At 47.0% G+C, this 11,243-nt stretch overlaps 1 protein-coding gene across 2 annotated transcripts; it reads left to right on the forward strand.

Annotated features, from left to right (window-relative positions):
- The first annotated feature begins 2,340 nt into the window (after positions 1-2,340).
- hjv (hemojuvelin BMP co-receptor) lies at positions 2,341-10,706 on the forward strand. Of its 2 annotated transcripts, XR_005706368.1 has the most exons (6): positions 2,341-2,523; positions 3,365-3,412; positions 5,680-5,820; positions 6,595-7,154; positions 7,775-8,684; positions 10,266-10,706. XR_005706368.1 is itself a non-coding variant. In XM_040116846.1 (5 exons), exons 3-5 carry the CDS (start codon positions 5,724-5,726, stop codon positions 8,402-8,404), a joined length of 1,287 nt encoding a protein of 428 aa, XP_039972780.1. In that variant the 5' UTR covers positions 2,341-2,523; positions 3,365-3,412; positions 5,680-5,723; the 3' UTR covers positions 8,405-9,219. The 2 variants fall into 2 exon arrangements, 1 of the variants encoding a protein (XP_039972780.1); XM_040116846.1 differs by lacking the exon at positions 10,266-10,706 and having other exon boundaries at positions 7,775-9,219.
- The last annotated feature ends 537 nt before the right edge of the window (positions 10,707-11,243 follow it).

An 11,243-nucleotide genomic window follows, 5' to 3' on the forward strand; every position in this document is an offset into this window, starting at 1 on the left:
AACAGTTTCCCCCGCTTCTAGTCATCGTGCTAAACTAGGCTAACAGTTTCCCCCGCTTCTAGTCATCTTGCTAAGCTAGGCTAACAGTTTAACAGTTTCCCCCGCTACTAGCGTTTGTTTTAAGCTAGGTTAACAGTTTCCCCCTGCTTCCAGTCATGGTGCTAAGCTAGGCTAACTAAATACTGGTGTAGCAGCTGTAAGATTCAGTTGTGCAGCTTTGATTCTCCATAACAGAGTAGCATCAGCCCATACACACACTTCCTAGATTTTATTTTTATAAATACGAATAAAATAGCAATCACAACCTTCAGCTTAACGTTGGGCAAAGAGAGGAGGCGATCACAGGTTTCAGGAGGGGTTAGGTCAAGAAATGACCAGCTGAAAATGTGACAGCGTTTAAATGTTTTGGCACAATAATCTCTTTGGTGGGAAAGCAAAGTCCATTCTTCCTCTTCTTCTTCTTCTAATCTGACGGTTGAAGTAAAGCTCTGACACTTCTGTTGTGGAAGGAGAGGTAACGTGTCTCTGGTTAATGTGAAACTGCTGGAACCGGTGCAGTGGAAGAAGAGTTCACGCCTGTCTTCAGTTTATCAGGTTCAGTCTCAGCAGCTCCGCTCTGAGAGGAAACTGTTTTAAATCTGGGCACTTTGAAAGAAACACGTTCCCCGAGCCTGTTCCACTCTCAACACTTTGCTTTTAGTTGGTCGTGTTTGTAATCATCGAGTAATTAACTGCATATTTTTATTATGTTTAGGTTATTTGACCTGTGAATTGCAGACCTTAGCGCTTTGTTAGCTCATCTTTTACATCTGTGGTGCTGTTTGTATTTCAAAATGTTCTCAAAAATTCAAAATTCAAAATTATTAGTATGTTGTGTTGAATGTTGTTGTGTCTGTCCAGTTGCACTCGAGGTTTGTTGTAACTAAACAGGCCTAAAGTTAATACAAGTCAACTGAAAAACAAATGGTCAAAGAAACACAATCTGTGCACACTCAGAAATATTATGCCCTAACACAGGTTACACGTTAACGTATGCAATGACACAGAAAAACGCAAACCAGTGACAATAAAAAATAATAGACACCAGAAATTCCATCTTTGACCCAAAGAAACGCTTTAAATAAATCTTCCTCAAACACAAACAGGATTCGTGGTTTAGTGTCGCCGCATTTTGCAAGTGGATGCCCTGCATGCTTGTGTGTGTGTGTGTGTGTGTGTAGCGTCTGTCTGTGACTGTAACTCTGGGGCCAACTGGGGTTTAAATTTAGACTCCACGCTCCAGAACACACACACACACACACACACACACACACGGTGAGACCCTCCCACCTGTTAAAGAGGACTAAAGGTCAGCTGACTGCAGAAACACCCACTGTAAGACTGGAAACCAGTCAGCCAGTCACTCACCTGTACTGGGATTCATTTTAAAGGAACAGTTCAACAGTTTGCAGGAATAATGTCCAGACTGATATTAGTCTGAAGCCCAGTGATTAAAGCAGGTTTACACTTTTCATATGTCACATTAGGACCTGACCGTTTATACACTCAGTGTCCACTTTATTAGGTACACCTGTTCAGACGTGAAGTCAACTTTAATGGTGCCTGTAACGCTCACTTTTTGATGATGCTGTCACAGAGGTGTGGTTCAGTTCTGGGTTTTATCACTGAGCTCATGGTCTGGACTGCTTTATATTCTGAGCTGTTTCTAATGTTCAGACACCCCCTGTGTGTAAATAGGGAAAAGTAAAACAATTAGAAACACCTCTGAACATAACGTAGTCCAGTTCAACTCCACTTTCACCTGTGAGCCCAATAGTAAATCTATTACTGATCCTACACATTTCGGGCAGAACATTATGAGCTTTGTGAAGGTGGTTGTTGTGGCAGAGCTGCCGCGTTGCCGTGTCATCAGATCGTAGAGGTTGTACCTGACAAAGTGCTCGGCGAGTGTGTGTGAATATGTCCTCTCTAAGTGTAATGTCAGTTCAAGCCACCTTAGGGCCCTTACATTTCCAGTTTTAATTGGGCTTTATTGGTGGACGTTACCTAATCAGTAATTAACCAGATCACCGCAGAGAAACCTGGAGCCCTCAAGGGTAATTCAGCCCAAATTAGAGATTTCACAAGTCATATGTCGGTGTTAGTGACGTCCTGTCTGTCAGTCATCTGTAACCAATGAACAAAGAGCGCTGCAGTAAGCCCCCTCCCACCCAACACACACACACACACACACACACACACACACACACACACACACACACACACCAGCTGCTGTTTGTTCTGCAGAAGAAAAAACAAAAAAAAAAAACCAGAGGAAAGTCCATGTTACAACACAGGGAGATGAGACTGACAGACACACGGATCCTGGACGATTTATTACTGAGAGTTTGTGGAGAGTCTCTGATGCTGCAGAAACAGACCGTTCCCTCTGAAATGTGTCCACGATGTTTGAGGGAACAGGACGATGTTCTGAGGTCACTTCATTAATGGGTTTGTTAGTGAGGATCAACACTGACTCTGCAGGTAGGCCTCAGGCCGAAGCAAACTAACCGTCATGTTACTGCTGAATGTTTCATGATTTAGGTCATCGATTCTTAGTGAGAAAGACCCTCACGAGTCTTCACTCCGCTAACTTCACCTGACAGTCAAAACAAGCGAGTATTCAGTGATAAAAAGTTCCGGTTAAAGGAGCACCAACCTCAGCGCCTCCGCTCCCGTGGAGGCTCAGATCGCATAACACGACATCACGCGAAATAACACTTTATTATGAAAATCCCTGTTTTACAGCAACACCACATGATGCAGAAAGGACGGAGAAGAAGAAGAGTGGAGGGAAAATAACTATGACATGAATCCAAATTAGAAAGCTGAGTTTCCTCAATATAATATAATAATAAGTAATATAGAAGAAACACAATTACAATAATTAAAACAGTCATTTATAAAAGGATCTCAAATATATTTCATACAGAAAAAATGGTAAAATAGAAAATATGTGGAAATTATATGAAATTATATCAATATGAAGAGATATAAATGTATATATAATATGTGTAGACATTTATATACATATTAATGTACAATAATATGTATAAAATAAATTATACAAAATATATATGAAGTACATGTGACGTATTGTAAAATAAAAAGAAACAAACATTGACATTGCATTAAAATTATTTTTACTGACATAAATAGTGTTGCAGTGTGAACTTTTAGGATCTATTATTATTATTACAGTGCCACAATCGGTTGTGTTGCAGTAGCATGTGAACTCTGTCTCAGTGACTCTGGGTTTAATCTCAGAGCTAAAGGGAAGAAGACGTCCCTCAGGTGATAAATCATGTGATGTCTTTCTGTGCAGGTTGTCCAATGGGTCCTGAAGAAGAGGAAGATCTCAGCTAACAGACAGGTGAGCTGGAATCTGCTCCGATGTGGTGTTTGTTCTGAAACATGATGCATGAACTGTGGCAGACACTCAGACTGCATATACATGAAGCCGTCTGAATCTGGAAATGTCTCAGCGCGTCCACACAGCGTTTCCAGGTGGTTTTAGCAGAGAGCTCTGTCCACAGTGAATCACCTGAACAACGGAAAAACAGGCAAATCTCTTCTTCTTCAAACAACAACAAAACTGCATGACAGCCAGCATCAGGTGAGGAGTGAGACAGGCAGCCAGCTGATAACATCTGGCTTTTATCATCGGAGCCCTGCCAGCAGCTCCGCTGTGATCAGACAAATCCACGTTAAACTGATGGATCGCAGAGAAAGTTAGAGAAGATTAAAGCTCGTCTTCTTCACTTCACCGTCTCACAGCTCCGACCCTCAGTGAGACGCTACAGCTTCGCTCTGTAAAGTCTCAGTTTTCCCCAAACACCTGAAACACCGAGCTGCACTTCAACATTAGACACTGAGACACTTTAACTACTACAGTGTTAATAAACATCAGTTCAGTCTGGACGGAGGCTTAACACAAGAGAAGAAGACGCCTTGATTTGAAATTTAACCAGCTTAATGTGGACGTACTTTCAGTAGTTTTATCTACAGTCAGCAGTGAAGGGAGATTTCAGTTTATTAATCATCATTATTCATCATCACTGTATGTGACACACTGCGCTGTGTCCAGGGCATTGACTCTGATTTTATTGTTCTACTGTGTGAGTGTCCGAGGCTCCACACAGAAAATAAATTCACCCATTGGACAGTGAATATATTGACATGTAGTAGAAATGGAGAGAATTCAGACACAGTCGGGGGTTAAAGTGAAGGTGCAGCTGCTGAGGTTTACCTCAGTTTGAGCACAGTCGGTAACATTGGATTAATATGAGCCATGATGCGAAGAAAAAAGAAGGATCAGTGTTATGGAGAATGATGATCCCAGTCGGAGAGATGAACTAATGTACAGACTCACTACTAATGGACTCTAATACACTATAATCACATCAGTGTGTCGTCGGTCCGTACTGAGAAACTCTGAGAGGGCGAGGTAACTGGAGGCTGGACCGCTCTTGCTCTCTCTCTCGCATCACAGAGGCACGATGAGGTCAGCGAGTTGATGAGTTAATTTAACGATGACTTAGTGGAGATCTGATCGACACCTCCACCTGTGATGTTCATCACGTCAACGCCAAAGGTGCGTTTCACCGACAGCCAATCAGCCGATCGCAGAGCTTCACGTTAACGATGAGCCGCAGCTACAGATCGTGCTGGTTTCACAACCTGCGAGGTCGAGTGATTCACTGTCTGATTCTGGGTCAGTTTTGGATGAATTCAGTTACCATGACAACTGCAACGATGTCGTATTCTCCGTGGTGACAGCGGCTGAGGCTCATGGGTATTGTAGCATGTAGAAACAGGAAAAAGCCCATTAGTCAGAAAAAGAGTGTGAATATTGCAGACTGGTGTCCGAACATAAACCGGACGTCAGGAGATCCTCCAAAGACAAATGCGAAATGTGAACAGAGAGTGAGGAAAAACAACCAGCGGCTCCTCACCCAGCTTCAGGGTGTCCTGTTCCCGCTCACGCCGTCACACCCAGCCCCACCTGAAGCTCTCCAGCACCACCACAGGCTGATCTGATGGTCTCCGTTGGGGGTTCGGTGCCTCGATCGAGGGCCCCTCATGATGAGGCAAGCGTCTCCCAGAAATCACATTCATATAAAACTAAACTGCTCCCAGTGTGGTGCCATTGTAATCCACTCCACTGGTAATATGTTCAGAGGCAACGTTTTTTATTTATTGGGTGGGTGGAGGCCATAGAAGGCTGAAGCTCCAGGTCCGGCTGAGGCTCAGGCTGCACAGATCGAATGGGTGGAGGTGCTTCTCCATGTGGTCATTCTGTTGATAGGAAACCTAACCCGGCCGCCGGTACGTTTCCCTCTTTCCAGCGAGTTGGGCGGTAAACTCACATAAACGTCCTTTCTAGGAGATAGAGCTGGATGGGGGAGGGGGCAGGTTCACTTGTGTTCACTTCCCATACTCGGATGTATCCTACTGGTCCTCCATTTGTTTAGGAAGAGTCCTGTCAGGTGTAAATGTGGCGCTATAGGATCAAAGCGATTACAGTTCAGCCTGAGGAGAAGATGAGCGTCTGACAAACGTGGGACAACCCGGCCCAGGGTTGCCGAGGTTTGCCATCGCGGACCAACAGACAAACTCGGCTGTGTCTCTGTCTTTCAGAGCGGCGGCGAACTCCGTGAGCCCGAGCTGGGTTTAGTCTGCTGATGGAGCTGCAGGCCGGCGTCACGCAACAGGCGGCGTTACCATGGAAACACTGCATCCACCTGACTCTGATGCTGGTCCAGCTGCTCTTACCTGAAGGTACAATCTTCTATCACAGTAAATGTCATTTAATATCTGGATACTGATACATTCTTAGGAATATCTTTATCGACAAAATACCCTGACAGTGACGTTCTAACTCTAATCCAGTGAATTAAATACCAGAAAAATCAGGTGAATGCAGAACTCATGTAAATCCAGTTTTGTCAGAGAGAGATTCCTCCGCATGAAGTGAACCACAGTTTGCTGACATGTCTACCATCACGTCACTCAGCCCTACAAGAGACGGGGCTGTAGAGACAAAGTGGACAATGTGATCTATGCAGAAGCCTTTACAAATCACTGGTGTGGTGTCAGAGCGCCCATGAAGCCAGGAACAGTGGGCCTGTCCAAGTCCGCAATTCATCGAGTCCACCTGGGACCTTAAGTGCACGTTGTGCTACACAGGACCTGGTTTTTCAGTTTTGGTGTAAACATTTATTTAAGGCAACAAATTACCAGTGTAAATGAGTTTGGAACCATTCACAAAAATACTCAGGGTATTGGTTGTCTCCATGGCAACGATTGGAGTCTGATGTTATATATCGTAGCGCGGTTTAACCCCCTGTGGCCCAGTGCTCTCGCAGCCGCCGCCTGATGACGGTGAGCTTCAGGCACCGGTGAGTGTTTTTGACTGACGTCCACGAGGATTTTTAGGATGTAGCTGCAGCCTGGAGTCGTCACAATAAAAGCGTCCGAGCTGAGGTGCCTTCAGGAACTTCACCCTCAGTCCACCTCTAATGTTCAGACTAAACTCTTCCATTCTCTCTGCAGTCGGAGCTTCCTGTCGTATCCTGAGGTGTAACTCTGACTTTGTGGCTGCGACGTTGGACCTGGGCAGCAGCAGCAGCAGCAGTGAGGGTGGAGGAGGCGGAGGACCAGGTGGAGGACCAGGCGGGGCAGCTCTCAGCAGGGCGGTGGTGAACGCCGGTTACTGCAGCGCCCTACGCTCCTACGCCATGTGCACAAAGCGGATGGCACGGGCATGTCGCGGTGACCTGGCGTACCACTCTGCGGTTCAGGGCATCGAAGACCTGCTGATCCAGCACCGCTGCCCCCGGGCAGGGCCCACAGCCCAGCCCCGCCCCCTCCCTCAGGGCACGCTGTCGGGAGACGCCTGCCTCTACGAGAGGAGCTTCTTCAGCAGAGAGGGTCGGACACCGGACTACCTGCACTGCGGTGTGTTTGGGGACCCGCACCTCCGAACCTTCAACAACGACTTCCAGACGTGTGCCGTGCAGGGGGCGTGGCCTCTCATAGACAACGAATACCTGTACATACAGGCCACCAGCTCACCGACCAGGGGCGGGGTGCACGGCACGGTGCTCACCAAGGTGAGTCACGGAGATCTGAACAAAGTTGTGATGCTAGAGTTTCACAGGAGCAGTAAAACCAGGCACTGTAGAGACCACGCCAGAATTCAGCCCTGAGCCGGTCCAACTGACTTCGGCTTGTGTGAGATCAGCCGTCTGACTAACTGATCAATCACTGACCTGGCCGGTCAGAAGGTTTGGGTTCAGGGATCTGATTGCCCAACCGAGCGGCAGTTAAGAACAGCAGTCAGCTAGTTTTAATGTGACTGTAGTTCTATCTGACCAGCTGTGGTTAAACTGTAGACTGACTCAGACGGCACACGTCTTCCAGTCATCTCCGGCTCCACATTTTCTGTCCTTACCTTCTGTTACTGTCTTTTCAACACTGCTGAGGACGTGCTCGTCTTGCTTAACAAACTTGACTGCACTGGACGCTGATCAGGGGCTGAGGTCTACGTTCAGTGGATCCATCAGCCTCAGGTTGTGGAGTACTCCAGTACACTGTGACATCACCGCTGGGTGTGGTCCACTCCTGACCACAGGCGACAAACAGACTGAGACTTTCACTGATGTCAACTTTCTGAATTGACTGAAGCGATCAATAAAACTGACTCTGGTCGTGTCCCATTGTGTCCTCACAGATCACCATCATCTTTAAGAACATGCGCCAGTGTATCGATCAGCAACTGTACCAGGCCGAGCTGGATAACGTCCCCGCTGCGTTCGCCGACGGCTCGGTGTCCAGCGGCGAGCGGCGAGGTCACCACAGTCTGACGGTCCGGACTCAGAGTCCGGGCCGACACGCGGAGATCCGAGCGGCTCACATCGGGACGCTGATGGTGGTGCGTCAGAGCGGCCGATCGCTCGGCCTGTCGGTCCGGTCGCCGCGCCGCATCGTGGAGGCCTTCGGCCCCGAGCAGGACCTTCAGCTGTGCGTGTGGGGCTGCCCCCAGTCCCAGAGACTCAACACGCTCCGCCTGCCGCCAGATTCTTCGCCATCCGCCGCCGTCGGCGCCCACGCCCACTGCGCCGCGCTGCTTCCCGCCCGAGACATCTACTACCAGGCTTGCGTGTTCGACCTGATCGCCAGCGGAGACCTGAACTCCAGCACAGCCGCCGTCAGCGCGCTGCAGGACGCCCGAAGCATGATCTCTGAGCGGGAGAGAGTTCACCTGCTGCTGGTCGCCTCCGCTGAGCATCGCCGGGCACCACCACACCTGACGCTGCTGCTGCTGCTGCTCGGCATGCTGGGAACTATGACCAGAGCCTGAAGCAGCAGGAAGTCACTGATGACATCACTCAACACGGACCGGAAGACTGACTGACATAAGGACCACACCCGAGGAGGACAAAACACACACCTGTGGTCACGTGACTCAGGTGGTAAACTGCAGCAGATGAGACCGTGTCAGCAGGTCTCACCGGGCCTGACGTGGTTCTGGATCACAGCTGCTGAAGCTCCAGTTCAGCCTGGAGGCCAACAAACCAGAACACATGTGGGAACAATGAACAACTCAACTAAAGAGCAGCTGCTGTGAACTGATGATAAAGGTTTGGCAGTGAAAAGTCTAAATGTTGAAAAGTTGTAACCACATCTGTCTGTGACGTTTTGGTTGTGACATCTGACCTTACCTGAAAAAGGTCAAATGAATACGGGTATATGAATACCCTCAGTCTGGTCTGCAGGCACAGCTGAGGACACGGAGGGCAGGTTTACTGTCTCCAGGTGTGTTTCCATCACCAGTTTTCATTGGCATTCTGTTTCGGTTTCTGCATAACAACCTGAAAACCCTGAAATATCAGCCGTGGATAAAACAAGCCTGAGGAAACAAACGCTGACGTACATGAAGCACGAAAAGACGAAACCGTCACACTAGGCTCACAGCTCTGGTTTAACCAATAGACTCAGACAGAATCTAAACCTAAATCCTTCAGGGATGAGGATTATCATTCAGTGTCCATCACCGTCTCAGCAGAGCGAGTCCGTCTAACTTCTGAGTAGATGGAGGATTTGTCGTTAACGTGCACAAACTGAAATCGATCTGATAAATAGGACATAAACCATCTTAGAGCGGTTCCTTTAAAGCCAATTAAATGTTCCCGTCTCTGTAACAGGATGTGATGGTCAGTGGTATCAAATGCAGCACTAAGGTCTAACAAGACAAGTGCAGAGACAAGTCCTTTGTCTGATGCAGTAAGAAGGTCATTTGTACCTTTCACCAGTGCTGTCTCTGTGCTATGATGCTCTATAAATCCTGACTGAAAATCCTCAAATAAACTTATTATTTAGAAAGTCACAACTGGTTGGCGACAGCTTTCTCAAGGATCTTAGAGAGAAAGGGAAGGTTAGATATGGGTCTATAGTTGGCTAAAACACCTGGATCGAGAGTAGGCTTTTTAAGAAGAGGTTTAATTACAGCTGTTTTAAAGGACTGTGGTACCTAGCCTGTTCATAAAGACATATTGATTATATCTAGTAAAGAGCTGCTAACTAAGGGTAAAACTTTCTCAAGCAGCCTAGTTGGGACGGGGTCTAAGAGACAGGTTGATGGTTTAGATGAAGACATTGTTGAAGTTAGTTGGTGAAGGTCGATGGGAAAGAGACTGTCTAAGTATACATCAGGTTTTACAGCTGTTTCTAAGGTGCCTGCAATTGAAGGTAGGTTGGTGCCACTTGAGGGCAGGAGGTGGTGAATTTTGTCTCCAATAGTTTGAATTTTATCATTAAAGAAGCTCATGAAATCGTCTCTACTGGGAGCTACAGGAATACGTGGATCAGTGGAGCTACGACTCTGTCAGCCTGACTTCAGTGGTGAAGAGAAACCTGACGGCTCCAATTTATCTGACTTGGTTCTTCAAAGTACAGACGCAGCGTCAAAGTCACTGAGTCGTCCAATAACGTGAACACAAGTCAACAAGTCATAAACATGAGAATCTGTCCCATCATCCTCCCCCAGCTGTATTACATGTAGACAAGTAATAACTGGTTTATAACAGACTATGATGTCAGTTATAATCAGATATAATAACTGGTTTCAGTGTTTATTGATGTTCAGTGTTTGTTCTCCATGTTTTCTGTTATTCCATCCTGTGTTTGACTGTGTTGTCGTTCATCGTCTGTTCCTCCTGCAGCCTCCGCTGACGAGTGTCCACGCGAGGAGCTGGACCCGGTAACGGAGACGCTGACAAACACTGAGATCTGGTCACAGCTGTTATAGATCAGACGTGTTTCAAGCCATAAATTTGTTTCATATGTAAAGAACTGTTATTCAAGACTCCTTCATTTACAGTATCACGACCACATATAATTAGTCACCTCCGAGCCATGAGCTGCAGGTAAATCATGAGACCGCAGGACTGATGACAGGAAGCAGCCGGTTCCTCGCAGGGTCCTCCCTGCTCCGACATGTGGACGGGTGAGGTGGGTGGGGCCCCTACCTGACCAGTATCTCTGCTGGTTCATGTGTCAGTGGAAACTCCAGTGATGGAAAAATACCGAGGAGACAGAAAAGATGATGAAATATTGTATCTTTGATTTCAAACCCACCTGTTTCCAGGTGTTAAAGGGTCCAATCAAAATTAAAGCTGCATTTTACAGACATAGGAATCTGCTTTTCTTTTTGTTGCATAATAAAACAGAGTAGATGCCTTTAGCTGTAGGTAGATTTTTGTTGATCCCGGACCTGAGGAGCAGCCTGGTGTTACAGTTTCTCACCATCTTTACCGACACACAGCTCAGCACCACATCAGGTTCCACCCTGGGACCAGAACCCTGACAACATCTGTCTTACATTATGGATCAATATTATTGATTTATTTGGCACAAGCCGAGACTCCATTACGATCAGAGGAAGAAAGGATATTCTGTTTTTCTTTCTTTCTTTCTTTTCTGTCTGACAGCGTTTGTCACAGAAATGAATCAGAAATGCTGCAACATGTCAGCAATTCTGGCCACAAGTTCTGATCCACATCAGACCTTCTGTCCTGTCTTCAGTCCACCAGGGGAGGAATCTTTCTACAGCCTGATCCTTCCTGGTTCCATCCGGATCATTAAGGGTCCACCTCAGTGAGGAGGACAGCTCCTCTGGGGGGCTGAGGGACGGAGAGTCC

This window comes from Xiphias gladius, chromosome 22 (assembly GCF_016859285.1).
Source record: "Xiphias gladius isolate SHS-SW01 ecotype Sanya breed wild chromosome 22, ASM1685928v1, whole genome shotgun sequence".
Lineage (NCBI taxonomy): Eukaryota > Metazoa > Chordata > Actinopteri > Istiophoriformes > Xiphiidae > Xiphias > Xiphias gladius.

What these genes read in the sequence shown, in the direction of transcription:
- hjv (XM_040116846.1), top strand. Translation starts at nt 5,724, where the DNA reads ATGGAGCTGCAGGCCGGCGTCACGCAACAGGCGGCGTTACCATGGAAA. An exon ending in CCAGCTGCTCTTACCTGAAG is followed by an intron (nt 5,821 to 6,594) that starts GTACAATCTTCT and finishes TTCTCTCTGCAG; the next exon opens with TCGGAGCTTCCTGTCGTATC. An exon ending in ACGGCACGGTGCTCACCAAG is followed by an intron (nt 7,155 to 7,774) that starts GTGAGTCACGGA and finishes GTGTCCTCACAG; the next exon opens with ATCACCATCATCTTTAAGAA.